The 23,382-nt window shown below is 39.9% G+C and overlaps 1 protein-coding gene across 1 annotated transcript in view; it reads right to left on the minus strand.

Moving 5' to 3' along the window:
* CAMK4 (calcium/calmodulin dependent protein kinase IV) overlaps positions 1–20,379 on the minus strand; it is a 178,663-nt gene extending 158,284 nt beyond the window's left edge. Inside the window, exons 1-2 of the mRNA XM_067316168.1 lie at positions 20,323–20,379; positions 19,783–19,990 (exon numbers count right to left, since the gene is read on the minus strand). Of these exons, the coding sequence (XP_067172269.1) occupies positions 19,783–19,949 (167 nt within the window). The 5' untranslated portion in view covers positions 19,950–19,990; positions 20,323–20,379. The remainder of the gene's footprint in view (positions 1–19,782; positions 19,991–20,322) is intronic.
* Between the last annotated feature and the right edge of the window lie 3,003 nt (positions 20,380–23,382).

Here is a 23,382-nt window from a genome sequence, read left to right on the forward strand (position 1 = left end):
TCTGAATTATGTAACGCTTGTTTTGTTTTCCAGTCTCCTCTCCAAATTTTTGAGGTCAATTCATTTTACATGAATAACTCTTCTTTTGGAGTGAATAAAAGTGTTTCTTTCTGAATGAGAGGGATTACATTAAAATGCATTGTTTCTCAGTAACAGAAAGTTCTAACAAAATTCAAGGTTGCAGAAAAGGCAAAATCAGGCATAGTGGACTTCTGCAATTTCTTTAAACAACTAAAAGTGAGGAAGAAGTAACGTTCCTGCAGTGGCCTTCCTCTGCACTGTCCAGCTCTACAGAACTGTAACATTGCAGCTGGGGTGCAAGAAACATTGTAATAAAATTATTTATACGTAACAGCTCTTCAGGGTGGGGGCAAATATGATATAAATAGTACGTGCATAAACATGTATATAATTATCATTTTCTGTATACATATGCTCAAGCACTGAAGACCAGAGGATGTTTTGACTATGTCTGTCAGATACGCCCACATTTTTGAGGTCAATACAGTTCATTTACATGAATAACTCTTCTTTCAGTTTATCCATTTACATTCCACGCATGCTGCTATATGAGAAGCAATGAACTCCTTGTGACTCTCTTTCCTCAGTCTCAACATCCCTAGAAATACTTTGTGGACACTAGGAAGGAGGATTTTTCTTCTAGAGCATGATATTAAAAGGGGGCCCTAAGAAGAAACACAAAAGCAGAGTTTGGCTGGAAAAAGATGAGAAATGGTCAAACAACCTCTAGCTACTACTAGACATTTACTAGCAATTATGTGCTACTGCAGTGGACAGAAATTTGACAGTCTGTGAACAGAAGAGATGAGGAGTCAGCAAAATGCAGACATAAAAGGAGGAGTTAATCAAACTCTCCTCAACATCTCCTCAGAACACCTCTGTATCAGGTGAGAAAGGAAGTATGGAGGGAAGCAGTGGGACAGAAGACAATGCTGCAGGAATTTCTGATGCCTGAAATATCTTGGGTGTGGGAGAAAGCAAAGACAGTCTGAGAGGCTGACGTGTGTGCTCCTTGGAGCTCAATGTACCTTCAGAGTCCTTTATCTGATCAGGCCCAGAGAAAGCCCTTTGAAGGAAAGACACGCATCTCCCAAAGACTAGGACCAAGAAGGCTTGCACCAGACCAGTCTAGGCAAATACTAAAATGCTCCATCTACCATCTCTAAGGGGAGTCAAAGCTGCTATGACCTACAGCTTCAGGTAATTTTTGAGATTTTTTTTTTTTTTTAACCTAAATTCAGAATGCTTCATTGTCCCTTGCTGGTATAAGCTGGGACCAACATTTCCAAAGAAAGAGAAGTCTTATATTAGGCTTTTAGATATATGTCATTCATTTCATTTTCAACAGTGCAAATTCTCTGGTGGTTCCCACTGATGTGAAATAGGAACCATGAAAGTCATTACACTTGAAAAACTGGCAAGTTATCTTCTCATCCCTGTGAGGAGTGCGTGTGTAATTTTTTTTAAGGCACTTGCATGAATTGTAGTGAGTTTACAACTGCAATTCTTAAGTTATTAGGGACAACACTAAGCAGTCTTGAACCATTAGTTTCAGTCAACACCGTCACCTTCTGTTTTATTTTCAAGCAGTTAAACAACATTGATTTTTTTCTACAACAAAAGTGATATTGTAATGTAAGGTCATAAATGACTACTGACAGAAGGGACTAACATGCCAAAGAGCTAGCAATCACAAACTATTGATTAGCAAAGACTGAAACTCCCCTTCCACAGCTTAGCCAGGCTAAATGGTGGTAACTTAAGCATTAATTTCATTCTTCAGTAATGACAATATTTTCTTCCAGTCATTCAGGCACACACTTCTTTTATAAGCTATACAAACAAATCATTACCTGAATCATTTTCAGTACCACTGAAAAAGATTTTATGAAAGACTTCTAATTCTTAATCACCATATTCTGTACCAAAAAATATGCATATAACAGCAAATTCATTTTCTCACTCTATTAACTAGGAATTCAACTTCTATCCTTCAGCTTCCCAATCTGTTGTCCCTTGAGCAGTTCATCAAAAAGACACATGAACTGATTAGTCATAGCATAGGGATGTAGAATAGTTTCACAAAATCTCTGCATATCTTTAGTCATATCAATTTCTGCTTGGCTGAACTCGTAGGAACTAACGCCATATGAACAGACCTAAGAAGCAAAACCATTAACAACATGTAAAGACCTTCACCTTGCCCAAGCTGTGCTCAAGTGCACTGAGAGGAAGGGAAGATGCATGGGATGGAATCTCACAAAGATGAACAGTCGTCATCTGCTTCTGCTACACGCTTCCCTCAGATCTAATACGTACGGCCATTTGCCTCAGGTGGCCAGAGAGCCACCTTTTTTCTGTTTTCCACTGAACGAAGACGTTCTGCTCTGGAGAAAATCTCTACAGCAATCTACAGCATAGAACAGTCATAATACAGTGAAGAGCTGCTGCACCATAATTTTAAGATTTCCAAAAATTATTTGACAAAGTCTCTCAGCAAAGGCTCTTAAGGAAGCCATAGAAAGAGGAAATGGATTAAGGGGTGGCTAAGAGATAGAAAACAGGGAAGGAATGAGTGTTCAGTCCTCACAGCGCACTGAGGTCATCAGTGAAGTTTGATAGGGACCAGAGCTGGGCATGTCTGCTGCTCAACATATTTGTAAACAAGCTGTTATAGGAGCTGAGCTGAGAAACAAGGTGACAAAGTTTTTTGATCATTAAATTTCTTCAGGATAGTAAGGTCCTGCCCAACTGAATAACTGTAGAAGGACTCTTTGAGAAGTGGTATTAAATGGCAGACAAAATGAATATGAGAAAACACAATTCTAATTTCACATACAAAAAAGACTAAGTTGCCTATTATCACAAGCTAAGAAATCTTGAAATCTAAGCAATAGTTCTGTGAAACATCAGCTCAGTGCTCAATTGTAGTCAAAAGCAAAACAACTGCTATGAATTTTTAAGCGTTGTACACCCTGTATAAATTTACTGTGTTATATCTCGAGTACTGCATGCAAATCTACATTACTATTCTGAATGGAAGAAACAGAGCTGAAGCTTCAAATTTCTGAAGGCTGAGGGACTGCTCTGGGCAAGTATCTGTACATACTTCTCCTGTTCTTATACTCCCTTCCTGATATTTGCTTCTCCCTACAGCCGGAGACAGAGTATTAGCTTAGACAGACCTTTGATCTTACCCAGTGCAGCCATTCTTACATTATAAAGACTCAAACAGTTTAGGATTGCCAATTCATTTTAAACTTACACAGCAAACATATGCATGCATTAATATATAGAAAAAATGATTTTTATATGTTATTTTCTGAGATTTTGAAAGGCCAAAAGCTCTGAAAGCATATGCTTGGTGTTTTCAAATAAGATGCCTCCGTGAATATTCACCACCAAGCATATTCACCACAAAATTTATCCATTCTATTATTACAGAGTTGCTTCTTACTGAAAGACAAATTTAAGTTTCCTTTAAACACCATTAAATATATACCCAGAGCACTACATACTCACTACTGATGAGCACAGTCTCCATTTAGATACATTTTCTACTACTCAAGACCATAACAATGTAAAAGAGCACAGCAACATGGGCCTCCAATGAGATTTTGATTTCAATTCAAGGTAAGAATGTGACTAGAAGTTGACTGATCCCTTACAAAAGTCAACAGATCAATATTGAACCTGCTGCTATCAACAAGCAGACCCTGAAAATCAATGCAGTTATTCTGAATATAAGTTGGAAGAGCTCTCCTGAGTCATCAAACAGTCCCCTGGTATCATGGGCAACCATGTCATACAGTCTCTTTCACAAAATGATCATGTACTAATTTTAGCCCTTTTCTTGCCTCTGCTGCTCCTATTGAAAAGGCTGCTACAGAACTGCAAATGGCTAGATATTTTCTTCTAAATTACATTCTTACTGTAAGCATGACCAAGTAACCCCCACTGCTTCTTTGTGTGCAGGAGTAGTCCTTAAATTTAAGTGAATTATTCTACCTCACAGGTTCTTATTCCTTTGATATACTGCTGGAGAACTATCACCTCCTCTCCTCAGCATCACTTTGTTGAAGAAACCCGGCTCCTACACAGTAAGTCTGCACAAGCGTGACTTTGCTCTGCCCACACTAGGGTAGCTGGCATGATCCAGCTTCCACCCAGGAGCCACACTGCAGAGTTGACTTGGTGGTACATCTAAGCCAGTAAACTCTAAGGAGAATCAGAGCAAAATGCTTCTGAACCAGAGCTAGCTGGCACTCAACCTGACTGAAGTATGGACAGACAAGCTGACATCTTTATAAACATATCCCTAGCTGGGAAGACAGGATTGACCATCCTAATGCCCATGCTCTGGTAGTAAGAGTTCCCACCAAGAGCTCATCTTTCTCGGATGCAGGTTTTATAACCAAACACAGTATTCCAGACAAACTTTATAATTCAAAGCCTTGAGCAATGGCATTAATACTTCTTTACATACATTGTAAATACAATATTTCAGCTAATGTATTTATTCAGTTTTCAAATTGGTCACCCAAAGTGTTGAGCGATTGTTATCTAAAACTTATCGTACTTCCATTGCCTCCCTATGTAAGTCACTGAATTAAAATCCAGTGGGGCTCTAGTGGAACAAAAACTGCTTTGGATGTCTTTCACACAATTTCTCAAATATCCACAAACTACTTGTATTTGTCATCTCCATTAGTAACTGGGAGAGTTATCACAAATTTCTTAATATCCCCCCATCTAATCAGCTTTAAAACAGCCACTAGTCCTTTAATTACTGGTATTATATTTTCAGATGATCAAATTTACAAATAAATTTAAATGGATTTTTTTTATAACCTATAGATATATGAAGGGTAGCATTTTATTCCACAATTGCAGTCATTTTTCACTGCTGCAATTATTATTCTGGATAAAAGGTGATGACAAATCAGGATCTATATTTCATAGACCCATATAATTTTCAAGTGTGATTTAAAAACATACTATTTTTCATTTTTGTTTCAGAGTGTTATTGGAGCTGAGTCTTTTTACATTCAAGAATCATTAAATTTATCATTTAGTCCACATTCCAAAAATGGGAGGAGGAAGATGGGATGTTGGTAGACACCTATCTGCATAATGAAATCTAATCCCTCGCTTCCCCTGAAACATCAAAATTTCTGTCGGCTCTCTGACTAGCATAGCAATCATATTCTGTTTGGCTCTCATCACAAGAAGAAAGGTATAGAATGCCCAATCGTCTCAGCCTCTGAAACTGCATCAGTTAAATACAGTGAAGAATTCAATATTTCTTCCTCTTTGCATAATGGCCACTGAGACCATTTTCTAAAGGGAGTACTAGGTGTGTGGGAGAGAGAGGTGGGAATAGCCCCAGACTTCCTTAGCCTTTAGAGCAAGGAGCCCCCAAAGAGGGGAAGAAAGCATGGATTTAATATATGGGCAATATTATAAGAATTCTGTGTTTAAATTTAAGTGAGATAGCAGTATAGAGGGGAACAGTTTTATAAAATATTTGCTTTTAGAGAGGTACTCTTCCTCTCAAGGTAATTCGCCTGTGTAGCCTAACCTTCAAAAGCTTGCCAGAAACACACTGCTCTTCTCCGGTGTATCTAGTTTGTTCTGACGTGTGTTTGAACAGTGTCTCTTTCGTTGTCAGACATTCTATTTAATGTTTTCATTAATGGCTTCAGCACAAACTTAAGACTGTGTTAATTAAATTTGCTGATGACAAAGGTGGGAGGCACTGGCAACACAGGAGAGGGCTGTAATATCAGAAGGGAAGAACTGTATTAGTTGAGGAACTAGAATCACAAAAACAGGATAAAATTTAGCTGTATTAAATGCAAGGTCATGTATTAGAGACAAATAGCAGGAACGCTGCTATAAATTAGGAGTCTCATCAATTGCAGACAGGTAAGGAAAACGGAACAGATGTAGTTTAGGCAACAAACAAATAGACAGGAATAAGCTACTGAGGTAACAGCTGTGAGAAAGGCAAATTTGATCCTGTCCCATTCAATAATGTTTATTTTCCTTATTAGGAAAGGCTGAGAATTTTGTAAGTGGAGTCATTTTTCAGTGGAAAAATGCAGCTTCTGCAGCTTCACTCTGTTCCAGTAGGAGAATACATCATATGCAAGCTGCACCACTTTTGGTACAGCATGTAAAATACGGTCCGAGTAGGGACCACAGACAGAAGGGGAAAACAGGAGAAGGAGGCAGCTGCATCAAAATTCTCATGAGACACCATGGCACAACAGATAAGCATAGTTTGTTCTTGAAAGTTGCTTGTTTTGATTCAAGAATGTCTTCAATCAACACTAAGTTTAAAGTGTCAAAGAGTTTGTAAATTTTAAGTCAAAATTTTTGAAAAATTCCATGCTGTAAAACTGTCCGCTGTCCATATCATGTCGATACTTCAACTACTCATCCTAATTCAAGACAAAAACAAATGCTGAAACATTGAAATCTACCATGGAATGGAAATTCTGGAGTTTCTCAGGTCTACCAATTCACTATTGTAGCAATGTGAATGTCTGCATAAAACAAACTTCAATATACATGGCTATTCAAGGTGAAATATGTTCTTTTGATGGCCACATGCCTTTGTTCATGAATAACAACTCTTGCCATTTGTTATTATTCTGTTTCATAAGTTCATGACAGCTGTGACTAGGGAGAGAAAAACAATAAAATGGTCTTTTTAAATACTGAGAACAGTTAAAGTACATGGTTCATAAGAAGCACCACAGAAAACTATTTAAACAAACTATTTGGTAAATATTTATTGTTGCAAATAGCAAATATAGCTGGTTTACAAAATATGGACTGACAGGAGAAAGAAGCAAAGATCTGCTGGGCAATTTATTTACAAAATAAATTTTACCAGCTCCAATTTAGACTGTCATCTGCAAAAAAACTTTATCTAGCATGATTATTTCCATCACAAAAGGTATTTAATCTCACCTAAAGTCATGCAGAAAAAGAAGGTGAAGAGGTTAAATTTTTTTTTTAATATATAAATGTTGCTAGAACAATAGAAATAGACTAGTATAGCTCAAATCAACTGAAATTACTTTATACAAATGCTGGCTATTGTCCTTCCACTAGCCAAACTGAAGATTCAAAATGGTCAAAAAGATATTTTTCTGCTGAGGAGGAAGAGGAGGTGGCAGAGGAGGAGATGACCAAGCTTGTTGTGTCATTTGAAACGAATGATTCTCTGGAAATAGAAGTGTATTCTCTTTATACCACTGCCAATCAAAGCAATTCTATGAGCAAGTTTTTATAGTAACGAATAAAATGCCTTTTTCACTCAGTTTTACTCCTGTTCCACTACTTTTGAACACTTATGATATGAATTATGCATGGAGGGGGGATTTGAATTTAAATACAAGAAATAATTTATCTCCATCTTTATTATGCTAGAAAAGGGTTTTGTCACTATAAGAGTCAGAGCAGAAAACAGGCCAGTGAGTTTTATGGTATCTTTTCACCGCAGATTTTCCAATTCACGTTGACCATATCTGGCAACGGATTACTGATTAAATTTAGCAGTCACAAATTATTAATTTCAAATACCAATCCAAATCTGTTCTTGTTTGCAGTTGAGATATTCTTGAAATAAGTTGCTGTGAAGGGAGAATCAGACCCAATAAATTTACTTGCCTTCTGCACCAAACAAAATGAGTATTGCTTTTATAGTGTCAAGTTTTATAGTGTCAAGGCTCTGCACTAATATTACTGGTTCTAACAGCATTTTGTCAAGACTACAGTAGAGTTCCTCTTTCAACTCAAATCAATTCCCTGCCAATTAGCTAACAGACCTGCAAACGGAGAGCGACACACTCCAGAAGCATTTGCAGTTTACACCATACTGCAAAGAACTCCAGAAAATCAAGTTACCACGTTTGTTGATCTGAACACTGAAAACCTAAAGTCACTGAAAAAATTGTTAGTATTTTCTAACCAGTCACCCATATCTACACCATGAAACTGCTGCTTCCCATTACAAAATCAACTTTGCAGCTTTTCTCTTTTTAATTTTACTAAACTAATCAGCCAGAAAAGCATGAAGGTCTAAAGGGAGTACAAAGGGATGGATCGTTCACTTCCCTTACAGCACAAAAAGCAGGGGGCATCAAATGAAGCTAGCAGGCAAAACCTTCATGCACCCATATCTTGCAGGTCTCTCTAAACTCAGTTTATGATAACGACATTAAGAGTCCTCAGTATGTTTTGTGTTCTAGTTTAGCTAATCATTACGGCACACTACAGAAAGCTGGCAAGCAAACGCTCACCACCAGGAAAACATGCAACTGCAGGGTGTCGCACTGGTATAACAGAGCAGAACTCTGGTTCATTAATCTAGAAAATGTGTCAATAGGTATAAAAAATTCAGTACTAATCCATTACAAATTTTAACCTGAGGCATCATAAGCTTCACTCTTATAAGACATCCATTTTCTCCGCTAAAGTTATTTAGTACCACTATGCTAAAAAAAAAAAAAAAAAAAAAAAAAAAAAAAAAAAAAAAAATCATGTGCCATAAGAATTGGAATAATTTCTGGCCCAAAGCATATTTTTAAAATACTCTCACCAGGTCACAATGTTATACAGGTGCAGAACACCTAACAAATCAGAAACAGCAAACACCATTTTGCATATTTAGATAATCTGAAAAGAACACTTGCTGAAGTTTGAATAAAATTCAAACAATCTCCAAAAAGTATAAGCACCTAAGATGCTTCAATACCATGTTGATGTTGTACAAGCGATGTCCAGCTTTCCACAGAAGAGGCCTGAAGGTGCATTCTTTCAACAGAGATTTTTTTTTCCAGCTAAACAAAAAATAAAACAATAGAACAATACTCCTTGGTACTGGCAGTGTGCTTCTGTTAACTAGGATTATTTTAAGAGAAATCAATAAGAATACTATTTTGAAAGTATTTTAAGATAATATAAGACTTCTTATCCCAAGGATATTCATTAACATTTTGCAAGCTTTTTTTTTTTCAATTTTCATTCATTCATGAGAGCAAAATTGTTCACTGAAAGTAATTTATTTAGGTTAAATTGGAATCCCTGGATTTCATTTCTGAACAAATCCCAACTTCTTCACATGAATTTGCTACCTACTAACGCCATCAGTTTTTTGGGAGTTTTTTTTTTTTTTAAATACGAATGAAGGTCAATAGGCAATTCACAATTTGTTGTGGCTGATCCGACTGATCCCCTCAGTCACATCATAATGCTTTGCTACCTCATTAGAAAACATAAAATTTTTAAATCAAGACATTTGCAGAACATTTTGTTTATGCAGTAATCAGTCCTGCTAAAGTTCATAGAAGAATCAGGATCATCTTCATGAATAAAAACACTGTCAACTGAGTATTTTAAGATGTACTATGAAGGCAGTGAACCTGGTAGATATGACTATATGTTACAGACAAAAAACAAACAACAATACTGATAGATGTATGATAACCAAATGTTGTCTGAATTCAGAAGAAACTGTATGAATACTTGCAAAAAGGAAGAATTATTGAGAGTGGGGAAAAACACTCTGTTTTTGAATGCTGCCTCTTCCTTAAACCTGAACAACTGCTTTTTTCCACAAAGCCTGGAGAGGGGCCACAGGAGAGAAGCATCACATATTTCTAGTGGAGAGAGTCTGGGGAAAAGGAGTGTGGAGATGACATCAGTTCTGAGGTAAAATTGCAATTCTGGCATCTCATCTGTGGCATACAGATGCTCACAGTGAGGTATGTGTCTGAGTGCAGAACAGATTTGTTCTAGGATTTAAATTTTAATGTTGTTACTTTTGAAGCTATGCATCATGAATCTTGGGCTTGTTTCACCACTGCTTTATCCCCAAAAGGCAATGATAAGTAGATAGTAAACTGTCAAAGGGCAGCATGTTTTATAAACTTTTTCCTCAAATGGGTTCAATTTTACTTATCTCTTAATTGAAGTTTTGTGGGTCTTGAATTCCAGCAGGGATAGTTGCACATGTGAAAAGCAGACGACATATGAGCTACAGTATCAAGTTGTTCAGACAATTTTTTTTTACTTGTTTTTTGCAATTAATATACAATTCTGACCATATAATTTGGTGGTTCATGCCAAATAATTTCTTCCTTATTATCCCCTGCAGAGGAAGCTCCAAGAGAATATATAATCTGCTTGCTATGAACTGAATGGTCCCTTCCAAGGTCATATCGTTTTAGTGCCTCCTAGCTTCAGAATTATTTTACAAGGAAAGCAACACTACCTCACAAATCTATTCTCAGAGCAACAGATATAACATTGAGGGTGCATCTCCCAACAGTTAGTGTGTTTTAAGCGATAGTCACCAATGACAGTAACTATACCATTTTTGCTTTCATTCTATCACAAAAATGTACATTTGCAATATGCTTTGGTATAATATATCATCACGACTCCATCTTTCCATTTTAAAAATTATATAGTCTAAGATATTGAGGCTATATAATGCAATATATTTATCAAATATCCTACACTTGAAACTGGTCTCAGAAATCTCATTCTCAATGAACTTTTCTATTGCATCATGCTAACAAGTCTTAAAAATCACAACCACCCAGAAAATGAAAAGGAGACACAACGCCCACTTTCCTACATTGCCCAGTAAACCTTAGGGGAAACGGCATTCTGACCCAAAAATGTACCACCTTTGGTAATGCACTACATCGGGGCTGCTCCAGAGTGTTCTTCCAACTGAGAGATCATTCTGGACAGAACCTTCCCTACTAAGCCATGTTAAAACTAAATATGAATTTGGCTTCCAAAACAGATCTTATTCCCTAGGTCTCAAAGAGCTGGGAAAGTTTCACAAGCAATGATCTAGAGTCTTGGAATGGAGAAAAGGAGAAGTGTCCTTTTCTTGCCTTGTTCAAATGAGTTTCTAAAGGTTTAAGTAGTAACATGGAGAGACTCATGGAAAACACATCCTCTGCACTTTTGCCAAAAGAAAGGTCACTTTGAAAAGACCTTTCATAACACTGAGGTAGAAGAGTAAGGTAAAGGTGACAACATAAACACCACATGCTTCCACTACACAAAAATACCTAAATTCAATTATTAATGAATAATCTCTGTCTCAGATTTCACAGAGCTACTAGCTCAGGCTCCAAAGAACAAGCAAGCAAAGTTATTACTGAATATTCTTCTATTCTTAAAGCAGCAACCTGTAAGTTAAAATGCATTTTCTGGTGATTACTGACTGGCTGAAGATGCTGACAATGCAAGGCCATATAAAGGATCACTAACAACAAATAAAATAGTATTTTCAGGGTATCAGTGGCTATTTGCAAAAGCTGTCATTCTTATTTATTTTTTAAAATGAGGTAGAAAGGGAAAATATATATATCACATTAGACAAAGCAAGAACCAAAAGCAGCAGCACCTTTTGGAAATAAATGGCACATTTGATTACCTTACTCAAAATGAGCATCCCTGTACTATAAAAATATATTCCTTGTGAAATTAATGACTATTCAGATAGAGGTCTGCTTATTGTGAAGAGAGGAAGCAGAACTGATAAGAATTCTTAAATTAGGAAGTCAGTAGCAAATAGGCAAGTTTATATGTTTAAATTCTGCCTCATTGTGCAGGCAGAAGGGAATATACATTAGTTCTTTTACACATTCTTAACTCCTACTTATGGTTCATAAGTATTGTATATACATAGATGAAAATAATATTCAAGTCTTTGCACTTTTTTCTACAGAACATTTAGTATCTGCAACTTGCTTTTTAAAAGCCAGGCCAGCCTTCTAGCTAACAGAATACCACAGAAAAAAATCATTCAGGATCGCTGTGGTAAAGCCAGTTCAATTCATTGGACTATAGACAAAGCTAGAGCTGGGGATGCCTAGTTTTTATTTCCTGATTGACCTTTTCAGACAACATTCAGGCAGATAAAATTTCCCTGATTGTCCTTCAATCACTGGAGAGGATAATTAGGCTCCCCTAGCAAGTACTTAAACTTCCACAGATGGGGAGTGTGTCATAGCAAATAGTCAATATTCTTTCACTGACCACCAGTCACAATTTGTGCTGTTTTCAAATATGTGTATTTTCTGTGTAAGCAACCATTTAAACATCTGTTACTGGTAGAATTCTGCCTATTTTTTTCATGCAACTGTGTTCATTACAATCCCTTACACAATACCATGCATACTTGCACACACACACACACCCCCCTACAGAGAGGCAGTGGAATGAACAGATATTTACTTCTCATACCACAAGGCTTCAGTAAATTTACCTACCCTCCATGCACAATCACAGAAGCCTATTACCCAGTCACACTTACGGAAATGCTTTCAACCGAGCTTGAAAATTCTTACTCAAATTCATATGTACTGTTTCTGTATCAAGCTGAAAGGAACAATTTTGTTACATTCAACCCCTTGCAGACTACTACAATGTTTTTCAAATATGACATTTCTTGTGTTGATGTAACTGTTATCACTAATTTTCACTCCTAAAAGCTCAAACTTTTTCATTATTTATCTCAAGAGCTATTCTTTTGCTCCATTAGAAATGCAATTTTTCAAATTAAAAAAGTTAACCAAAACCAACTGCAAAATGCATAATGGTTGACAGAAGTAATACCTTCAAAATAAAGAAATAACCATTCTCTAATGTCACATTTTTCATAATTAATAGCTCCTCTTTAAATACTCGCAAGCTGTGAAAATTATACAAAATGATCACCTTTTCATTACAGCATTCAAAGCTACCCCAGCACTTATTTAATAGAAAACAAAATGGTAAAGGTTTGATTTATTGACAGAACAATACATTCAGTACACAGACTAATACAGATACAGATATAACGCGATACTCTGCAAGCACTACTCTTTCACTGCCCATTCTTAGTCCTAAATTTTCATTTGTATAATATATATTCACTCTAGCTTACAAGTTAATTAAAACTTGAGCAGACAGACATTGACCTGAGCATTATGTTGAATGTGTGACAATGTAAGCATCCTATTATCATCTTGTGGATTAACTACAGCTAGATTCAAATGTAAAATCACTAGGATATACAGGCCAGGTATGCATAAGCAAATACTGCAGCGCAATAGGAGCACACCTGCAGAACAGACGTTGTCAACAAGCCAATATCAACGTATAAGCTTTTTGCAAGTTTTATTTCAGACTAGCTCTAATCTGGTCCTGTGAAGTTAACATTCACAAGAGGTTAGAGCGGATTAGGTGTGCACCTGAACTGCATCTTCTGATTCAGTTTCATTCAGTCTGCTCCGTGCACTCCAAGATTGCTCCTTGATGCAAAGCAAAGCACAGCGAGAGGGTATAAGTGGGATATTCACATTTTAAAAAATCTCACTCCTGATCCAAATTAAAACTTCAGTGTAGATGCACCCATAAATTACCTTTTAAAAATAGGTATGGTGTAATACAGTATTACAAATAAAATCACAATGCTTCTGTAATTGAAAACATGTAGATGCATGCCCTTACCAGTAATCTATTCTGGTTCCTATGTAGAAGAAAAAACACTTGCTTCAAATAAACCATTTCTGATATAATACAGCTAAGACTTAGATAAGGTATTACTGATTGTACTAAAAAACAAATTATCTGTTTATTAACAGAGGTAGCAGGACAGTTTCTTCCATAAAAAGAACCATTAGCACATATCTGAAAGGAGACGACTACTGTGGCATTAGATTCTCTGTTGTGACTGTCCGCAACGGTTGACATCTAAATGCCTTTGTCCACAGAAAACCGAATCAACAAACCTCTTTTCTATCAGTTATATAATGGCCATGAAGCAATGCCTCAATCACAGTATTAACATGAATCAGATACAAACATAAGCCATTGAGAAAAATGCATATTCTGGCATATGTTTTTTGAGCCTCAGTGTTGCAGGTGTTGAGTTTGCAGTTCAATGTAAAACTCCTGGCTGCAATGGAACAAGCATTTTGCCACAAATACCAACTGTAAAGGAATTTAAACCACTGTCTGAAAAATCTTGAATACTTTTTATGATGAAAATAAGAACGAAACAACAAATATGTCAACAGATTCTCCAAAAAAGCCACCCCCTTTCCTAATTAAGAAAATGCACATGCAGAGTTAATTTCTAGGCAAGTAACTTAGTGTTCAGCATAGGTGTCTGGACAACATAGTCAATAATACAATCCTCCATGGCAAGGTTCAGAGCACCTACCTTAAAAGCCCATCTCTCTCCACGATCAGAGAGGCTCAAGTGAAATGGTATGTCTACTCCCATTTCCTATTTACAGAACGGTAGAGGAAAATTTCTTCACTTGCTTTTTCCAACACCTAGTTTTTCAGCTCTGAATAAACCAGTTGTTGAACTGAACCAAATGGAAATGAAGAAAATACTCTCCCTGCACTGAGTAAAGAAGCTTTAGTTGTCAAAAACTGGGTTATTACATTGACAAGTTCTGGTTCCTAGTACCCAAGCCAGGAATTTCATCCAGAACAGTGGGCTGAGAAGCTATAGAGCTTCCACAGAAAACATTTACTGCTTGGTATTAATTTTTATTTATGACTCTCTGTAGAAGGACATGCATTTGAATGAGGAGTGACATGCTGATCCCCTCATAGGTGGGCGCCCTACTTACCAAACTCTCTCTGATGTCCTCTTTCTGGCTAAGCGAACATTGAATTGTCTTCTCATAACAGCACAGATTCAACAGAAGGAGCAAAGAACATGCTTACCAGAGAGGAGCCTGTGGCCAATTATTTAGGACATTTTTTCCAGGGGAAAGAAAAGATGAACACTCCTTCCAGCAGAAAAGAGAACTGAAAATCTTCACCTAGACCTATGCCAGCCAGTGCAATACAGGAAGGAGACAGGCGGACTATGTCCACCTACCACCATATGCTTTGGCCAACCCCCACAAGGGCACCATGTCCCCTAAGACTGCTATCTTCCTACCTCAAGCAAAGATCCAACATACCACAAACAGCCCCAAATGAGACCTCAGACCCACCCCTTCATTCACCTTCCCCATCAGGTGATCAGCAGGAACGAAAACCCTTACTGCCTGTCTGCAGGACTGAGCTGCCAGGGTAAGGAGCAAGTAGCAGCTGGCAGCACTACACGACCTGGGGGATAGACAAACCTACACAGGCAGTTACTGTTCAAAGATAATTCTCCATGTGGAATTACTCACCTCAGTTCAGCTAAGCACCCCACACTCGCATTTAGACAGCTAACACTATGTACTGTCAAGCAGCATGTATGTAGCTGCTTGGGAAATCCTGAGGCCCAGCATTAAAAATCACAAACATGCAAGTAAATGCTGTGTTGAGGAAGAGAGTGACCTACTTTAAATGCACCGCAAAGCAAAATGAACATGTGATTTTCAAAGTAAATATAGCAAACACTCTGTACAACAAATGATTCTTTAGATAGACAGTTAAGAAAAAAAGGCCCTTAATTTTTTTTTTTAAATATGGAGGAATGGAAGGGAATCTAACTGACATACTTTCAAAGTAAAAACAGTTTGAAACCTAATATGCAAAACTAATCCATTTCTATAAAACTACACTTACAAGAAACAGTTATCTGATTTCATCTACCGTTACCATTAAAAAGTAAATGCTGCTATGACAGCACTTGTAAATAGGATTGACAGGGTAAGAAATGTCATGCTACATACCGAGACTGTGAGTTCAAACCACACCTCAGATTCAAACTCTCTGCCTTAAGAACTCCTCAAGGAGAGAAACCACCTATGGTTCAGTTCACACTGTCCATTCAAGGTAAGTTGAAAGTCCCAAGCGTCTTTCAGTTTCAGGTCCTCAACAAGGACCGCACAGTTGAAAGACCAGTCCAGGAAGGAAAAAGTAACCCTGTAAGATCCTGCTGATCATCCTCATACAAAGAAAAATGCCTGTAACTTTTCTTGTTTTTTTCTTTTAATTTTATTTTTGGAATGGAAAGAAAGCCCTAAGGATTTGGTAGGAAATATTTCCAGCTGCTCTTGACCATTTAATAGATCTGCAAAATGCCTACAATAATTGATTTAGACAGTTTCAACTCAAATCATTCTGTATTTTGGCACAGTTCGGCATGAGATACTGCATGCTAAGTAAAACATTAATTAAAATTCCAGCAAAGAAAAAGTTCTTTTTTGTGATGTTGCCAAATATCAAAAAAATTGTTATTGAATTTTTCCCACCTCAAAATATCACTATACTAATCTTTACTTTAGAAACTCTGTACCAAATGAAATAGAATATGTTATATAAGGCTAACAAAAGGTCTTAAGCTTTACAGAATATTTAAGTTTAGTACCTAATATTATTTAAATCCTTTTTCAAGATACTGTGAAAAATAAGCTTTTAGCTGAAATTCACTCAGAACAAGATTCAAAAATTCACAACTCACCAATGTTGCCACCTTCAGAGAAATAACAAATACAGTTGGTAAAACAATGATGATCAAAATTTCATCTTTACAGCATTCTGAACTCCTGTTATATGGCACAGACAAAAATCATCCGGTCAGAAATGGACTAAAAGGAAGGTGCATTAGCCAAGCATTCAGTAAAACATAAAAACAGCTGCACTGGGTCAGATCAGAAGTCTGTCTAGCCCAGAACACTGTCTCTAACAGTAGCCAAACCCAGATGTCTCAAGAATACCAGAACAGAGCAAACCTATAGCAATACTGTCAAAGAATATTCTCATAACATTCAACAGTTTCTGGTTCAAGAATTAGTATCTTTGCATTTTATCAGTCTTGATGGATTTCCTCAATGTGAACTTGCCCAGTTGCCCCTTGAACCCATGTAAGCTTTTAGCATCCATAACATACAGTAGCCAGGAGTTCCACCACTTTGTACAGCTCCACACAGTACAAAATAAATAAATAAAGTCTTATCTCTTGTTGTTCATTTTTGAACTTGCTAGCTTCACCTGATGCCCTGTAGACCGTGCATCAAAGACAACACAGCAGACAGACATCCCTAACCAGGGGTCCTGTGCCTCACATGACTTCACAGATCTCCATCTTAACCCCTCTAATAGGATTCACCGAGAAAGGAAAATAGACTAACATTTTACTTGGGGGATTTTTGAGCACTAGTGTGCAGTGAGTTGATATTTTCATAGACCTGCAAATTATAACTGTAAAGATTCAATCAGATTTCATTCTTTATGTGCAATACAGTGTTTCTCCCCCACCCCATGTGCATTTATTCACCTAAACTGAATTTCACCTGCTGTTTAAATGCCCATACAGTCTAATAAGGTCTTTCTGCAATTCTTCATGGGCAACGTTGTCTTTAAAACTCTCAGCAATTTAGTAAGACCAGCAAATTTCACTATTCAATGCCTTTACTTCTGAGAACGTTGAGTAGCATGGACCCCTGTGGAACTCCACTGTCGAAAACTGTTTACTGCTACCCAAGCTTTTAGACACTTTATTTTGCTAGAGGACCTTCCCTCTCTTCCCAACAGCACCTCACCTGGTCATACAAACAAGATTTACTGGCTGTAATGCTTCAGGGATCTGCCAGACATGCTTTGCAGAAAGGGCACTCCTTCCAAAGGGAATTCCCATACAACAACTGTCCATATGCAGGTCTTTGCAGTCTGACAAAAGACATCTTCCAATCCCTGTATTTGTTAAATATATTTTAGGATAACGTCTACTGTTGTTTCCTTTAGAGTTATTTGGACTTCTTGCATCTTTTCAGCCTTTTTCAGCCTCATTCATACATTTTCACCATCAACCTGGGCAAGGAATATTTCTTCCAGAGGTACTCAAAGTCATCTCCAAAATTAAAAGGCTGGAGCCAAGGTTACCAAGAGAAAACAAAATGTAGAATGTGGTTTTATGTGATACTTATTAACTAAAAATGATTGTTGGATCTCTCTGTTAGATTTGCTAAGATATATCAGAGCTATGAGAGGGAGCCTGAGATACGCAGCAGCACCCTGGATGCTGGCTCAGAACGGATCTCAAAGCGTGAGCCTTGGGAGCTGAGGACCAAGATCTCATCATACACTTTAGTGCAATCTCCCCTTCAAGGTCTTCTCTCCCCCTTCCCTATCGCAGGGTCTTTGTTCAAGATGGTTCTTATTTCCTATCTTCTCTCTGCTTTTATTTTTAATCTGATTTCCTAGTTCTATCCAATAGCAGCACAGACTTAGTGACTTGCATCTCTACACTAGTTGGGTGTGGTTATCTTCCATATTCAAAGCTTTTGTTAGGGTTTCAGCACCTTCTACTGTCTCACCTTGCATGGTGAAATACTCCACTATACTGCAGCTTTCATTACCCTTTCCTCTCCCATGCAGGAAAATACACATTTTAAAGCCCTTTCCCAGGCTATGCAATAAATATATCATGTATCATCAATACAAACTGTTTGTAAATTAAGCCTACAGTCACTAGAATAAACGCTGAACAGGATTATAGAGAGACCACACATAACAGCATTAATACAGGTGACAGAATTGATATCAATTGTTTTTGTTCAGCAGTACACACTTTTGTGCCAATTTTGGACATTATACTGACGTGACAATATTTTCTACATTACACTTTTTATATGTCTGTGTAGGTGTACACTGAAGTAAAGCATAAATATAGTAAGGGTACATAAATCTATGCTTATTTAAATCTAGCTAGCATGAGTGGCAATAGCGGCAAAGAGGTAGTAGCAGACGCTTGAGACCTAGCCAGCAAGCCAAGATTGATACTACTGTATTTCTACAGCCTTTCCTGCCCCTACAGCACAGCAAGCACAGGTATGCTTTGTAGCAATATCTTTCATTGCACATGTCCTTCCTGCAAAAATACTGTACCAAGGCAACCATGTTATTACCTGCAAATTTCTCACTATCATCTAGGATTTTAACAACCTATCATTGTTAAAATTAACAACTGCTGTTACTAACTTTGCTATCTGTAAAGCCATCTATTGCAAGATCCTTGATAAAGCTTTACTTAGCTACTTTTTCTTTTTACATGCTATTTTCTACCCACAAATTCAGTATGAACCAGCCATCGTATTTGGAGAGCAAAAACTACATGTTAGATATAGGTAAAGGCATTTTATACCGGGTTTCAGTTTGAAAGAGATAAAATAAAAAAGGAACACATGGACCTTTAAGTTACCAGGCAGAAGCATCAGTGTAAAATTCATGAATGAACCTGTACAAGTTCACTCGTTTACACTGTGCTCCACTGAAAAGACATTGTTCAGAGAGGCCTATCTACGCACTGGGATCTTCAGCAGGGGTTTTGTCAGGGGAGGGTCTAAAGGTGCTGATATCAAGATAGCGATAAAAGGTCTTACATAAAATAAAGCTGTGAATTAGCAACATTTTAGTATTATCAGCTCATACAGTACTAGGTCTGCAGGTACATGGGAAGCCTGACTACAGTAAAACTGCTCATGTGGACAAGTGTTTACAAAAACGGACTGATAACTGTTCTTAGAAAAAAATCACTATTTCTTTGGAGGACTGGCAAAGCTTGCCTCCTACAAGGAACTACTTCCCATGGAAAACGGGGAGACACACATGCCGAAAAAGCGGCACACTTGTGTGATGCCGTTCGCACGAGCCAAAGTTTTGTAGCCCCGGACATAGCGATGCCGCCGTAACGGGGAGGCGACGGCGACCCCGGCCCCGGCCGCCCGGCGCCGCGCAGCCCCAACGACCCCCCGCGGCAGCCCCCGGCGCGGCGCTCACCGTCCCAGCTCGGACTCCAGCTCGAAGTAGTGGGCCAGCGTGTCCTTGTTGGAGCCGTCGATCCAGTAGTCGGGCGCGGCGCCGGCGGCGCGGCCGGCGGACGAGGAGCCGGAGGACGAGGTGGAGGAGGAGGAGGAGGAAGAGGAGGGCATGGTGACTTTCAGCATACCGGGACGCCTGCCGGGGGCTGCCCCCTCCTCCGCACCGGCTGCGGAGAGCAGAGCGACAAGGCGGCTGGCAGCGGCGGCACCTCACCTCCCTCCCCTCCTCTTCCTCCTCCCCCCGCCGTGCCGTGCCGCGCCGTGCCGCGCCGCGCCGGAGCGGCGGCGGGGGCGCCGTCTGACGGGGCGCGGCGGCTCTGCGGCGCCCAGGGCCGCTCCGAGGGGGCCGGCTCCGCCGAGACCGGGGGCGGCGCCGCGCCGAGAGCAGGGGCCGCCGCCGCCGCCGCCATGGCAGCGCGGCCCCGGCCCCCGCGCCGCCTCCGCGCCGCCGCCGCCTCCCCCGGGCCCTAGCGCGCTGCCCTGCCGCGCCGCGACCCACCTCGGCAGGCGGTTCCTCCGCCGGGGCCCGCCGGGAGCGGCGGCGCGGGGTCGGCCGGCGCTGCGCCCCCGCCGCCAGCCCGCGGCCCACGCCGGGGCGGGGCGGGGCGGCGCGAGCCCCGCGGGGCGCCCCGCGCCGCGCACGTGCGCCCGGCCCCGCCCCGCCCGGGGAGCCGGCGCCCTGCTCCCCCGGCCCCGGGGCTCCTCGGTATGACGTCACAAGGCAGCGAGCTGCCGCGCCGCCCGCGCGCGGGGCGCCGCCCCGGGGCTGCTGAGCCCCGACGGCAGCGCGCGCCGCCGAGCTGCGCGCCCCGGGAAGTGCAGGCGCAGCCCGCAGAGCCCCGATTCCTGGTCGCGGGCGGTGCCCGGCGCTGCCCGAGCACCAGGCGGGCACAGCCTCAACTGCTCCCCACTGCGCCTGTTTCGGGGTGGGGTCGGGAATCAGGGCGCAATGGGGCGGTTCGGGCTTGCTCGCTCTGCATTCTTCTATGAACTTGGGGAGGGGAAGGCAGAGACTGAGAGACACGAGCAACACTGGGGAAGACACTGACAAAGCTCACACCCACTGACAAACCCAGTGAAAGCCAAAAAACCAGCTCCCCTGCCCCTCACAGAACTAAAAGCAGCTATAAATAAATAAAATTGCCATGCTGCAATGCCACTCTTGACAGGTTATGAAGTCTGCAGGTATAATATGCATGCAAATATAATAAAGTATATTGGATCCCTGACTGTAAAACTCTTAGCCAGAGGTGTCTATAAAAGGGCAGTTATTGTTGGTGTAGTGGCGAAATAAAACAGCAGCAGCTGTGTGTGCCTCGCATGCATAGTGTGCCAGATCAGGCCTACTCACAGCCTCTCCATTCTATTACACCCACTCTCACTGCCATGCGAGCGCAGGCAGGAGGTAAAATGCACCATGTACAAGTCTGCACAGCACAAGTGACAGACCTCTTGCCCTCTAATTTTCAACCACAATCCACTAGCCTGTTCTTGAATACTGTATGCCTGGTTCACATCAAGCACACAACCCTGTTCAGTGTTTTGTCAGTTCAGGCATATCAATGTTTCCCAAGCTGTTTTGCATTCCCCTATAAACAAGTCTGCCTCTTCTTGCTGTCCAACTTCCTTACAGTACCCAGGGGCTGGTAATCTCAACTCTGAATCTCTAACACCTCAAAGACATTAAAAAAATGTCCCTCTCTGCTCAACCAGATAACAGAAGGTAGATCTACTAATTTAGTCTTTGCTAATGGCAGCAAAGGATAAAAGAGATAAAAGAGATAGATAAAAGAGGAATAATGCCTTTTCCTCTCAAGTTTACTTTTTTGCTGTTTTTAAATTAAAATGTAGATTCCCATCATGATTTAAGATTTTATCATTTTCAAATTCAAATCAGAAAGTCACAGAAGAAGTAACCCAAAGTCCTATTATGCAAACCAAGTTCTACGCAAATCACTTTGACGGAGACTCTAAACCTCCCTTTCGACAGACTTTGTGCCCAGAGCACCAACCATGACAGCGGTAAGATCAGCCCCAGCGCAGCAGACAAGCAGCCTTTCCAGCTCTTGGTCATGCCTCCTCCCGACTCACCAGCTCACTCCGTCTCTTCCGGTGGGTTTGGAAGTTTTCTTCTCAAAGCTTCTGTTGCTAGGTGACATTTTTCCCTCTTTCCTTGTGACACCTTCCGACAGCACCTCCTGGGATAAGAAATGGCCACTGATCATTAAAAACACAAACACACACACAATGGCCAATCGGCACATTTAGAAGACAGTGGTATTTCACATCTTACTTTTGTTCAGTCAGATATCTAACGTATTCTGTGACCCAAAGAGTACATATATTCCCATTCTCTTACAGTTATTTTGGTAAGATCATGTTTATCCAGATACCTATAATCAGATTCTCATCTCGAATGTTTTAGATAGACCTATTACAGGCCTTTATGTGCTCCTCACTATATGACATAACACCAGCAGACTTTTTCATACTGGTCCACATATCTGAAATGCGTTAGACTTTCCCTTAAAACCCTGCCTCAAAGTGGGCTGGATCACACCATGCTGACAACCTATTTCTTTAAGACTGACTGGCACCTCATTCTTCAGAAGCTCCACTTCCCTGAAAAATTAAAATAACAATATCCAAGTACATCCATATGAAATCAAAGAAAATCTTCCAGTTGCACACTGTGCCTAATCAGCATATGAATGTGTCTCTGACTCTCCAGAGAACCAAAGGCAGTATTGGAAATGTGCGCTGCTCCACTTGTATCTAATCTATGTTAACGATGTGAAGATTTGCACTGTCATTATTGGACACAAGACTAAACTACTGATAAAGCTTCATTTTGAAACAGAAAGGTTCATAGTATAAATGCATTTGTGACACACTATGAGTGAAATTTTATCTTGGAGCCACAAATACCATAATTTTCTTGCTACCAAACCCAGGTTACAAACTCAGAGGAAAAAGGTAGGTCAGGGAGGCATCCAAATCTTGCAAATGAAGCAGTTTTTATGAACACAAAAACACATGCAAGAGATGTCCAACCTCCCCGCCCCCCTCCTGCCACCCATAAATTTAAACCCAAAGCAGGGAGCTCATCTGCTATGTTGGTGGAGATGGGATCAGTAATCTTTCTGCCCTAGTGGCTGCAGTTCCATTTCATGAATGCTCTTTTCCTTTTATACCATCATCACTGCATCAGGTATATGCGGTCCACACTTTCCAGTATTTACTTCAAAAACAAATCCAGGATGAGAACCTTGTAAGCTTGGCTTCTGACACTTCCATATAATTCTAGCAGTCAGAACTTTGGATACAAACTTCAGAACAAGCAAATTCTGTCCAGAATTTTGACTAGATATTTCATAATTTGTGGGCATCATTTGGAAGATTAGTATGATAATCCCTTGCCAGCTCAGGCTGATCTTTCTTCCTGGATACACTACCTTGGACCAGCATGCCTCTTCAAGTTACTTGAACAAAAATCATCTCCATTTGTCCCATTGCAGTCTTTTCTAAGGATTTTATTGCAGTTGCTTATTGAAGGTAC

This window comes from Apteryx mantelli, chromosome Z (assembly GCF_036417845.1).
Source record: "Apteryx mantelli isolate bAptMan1 chromosome Z, bAptMan1.hap1, whole genome shotgun sequence".
NCBI classification, from domain to species: domain Eukaryota; kingdom Metazoa; phylum Chordata; class Aves; order Apterygiformes; family Apterygidae; genus Apteryx; species Apteryx mantelli.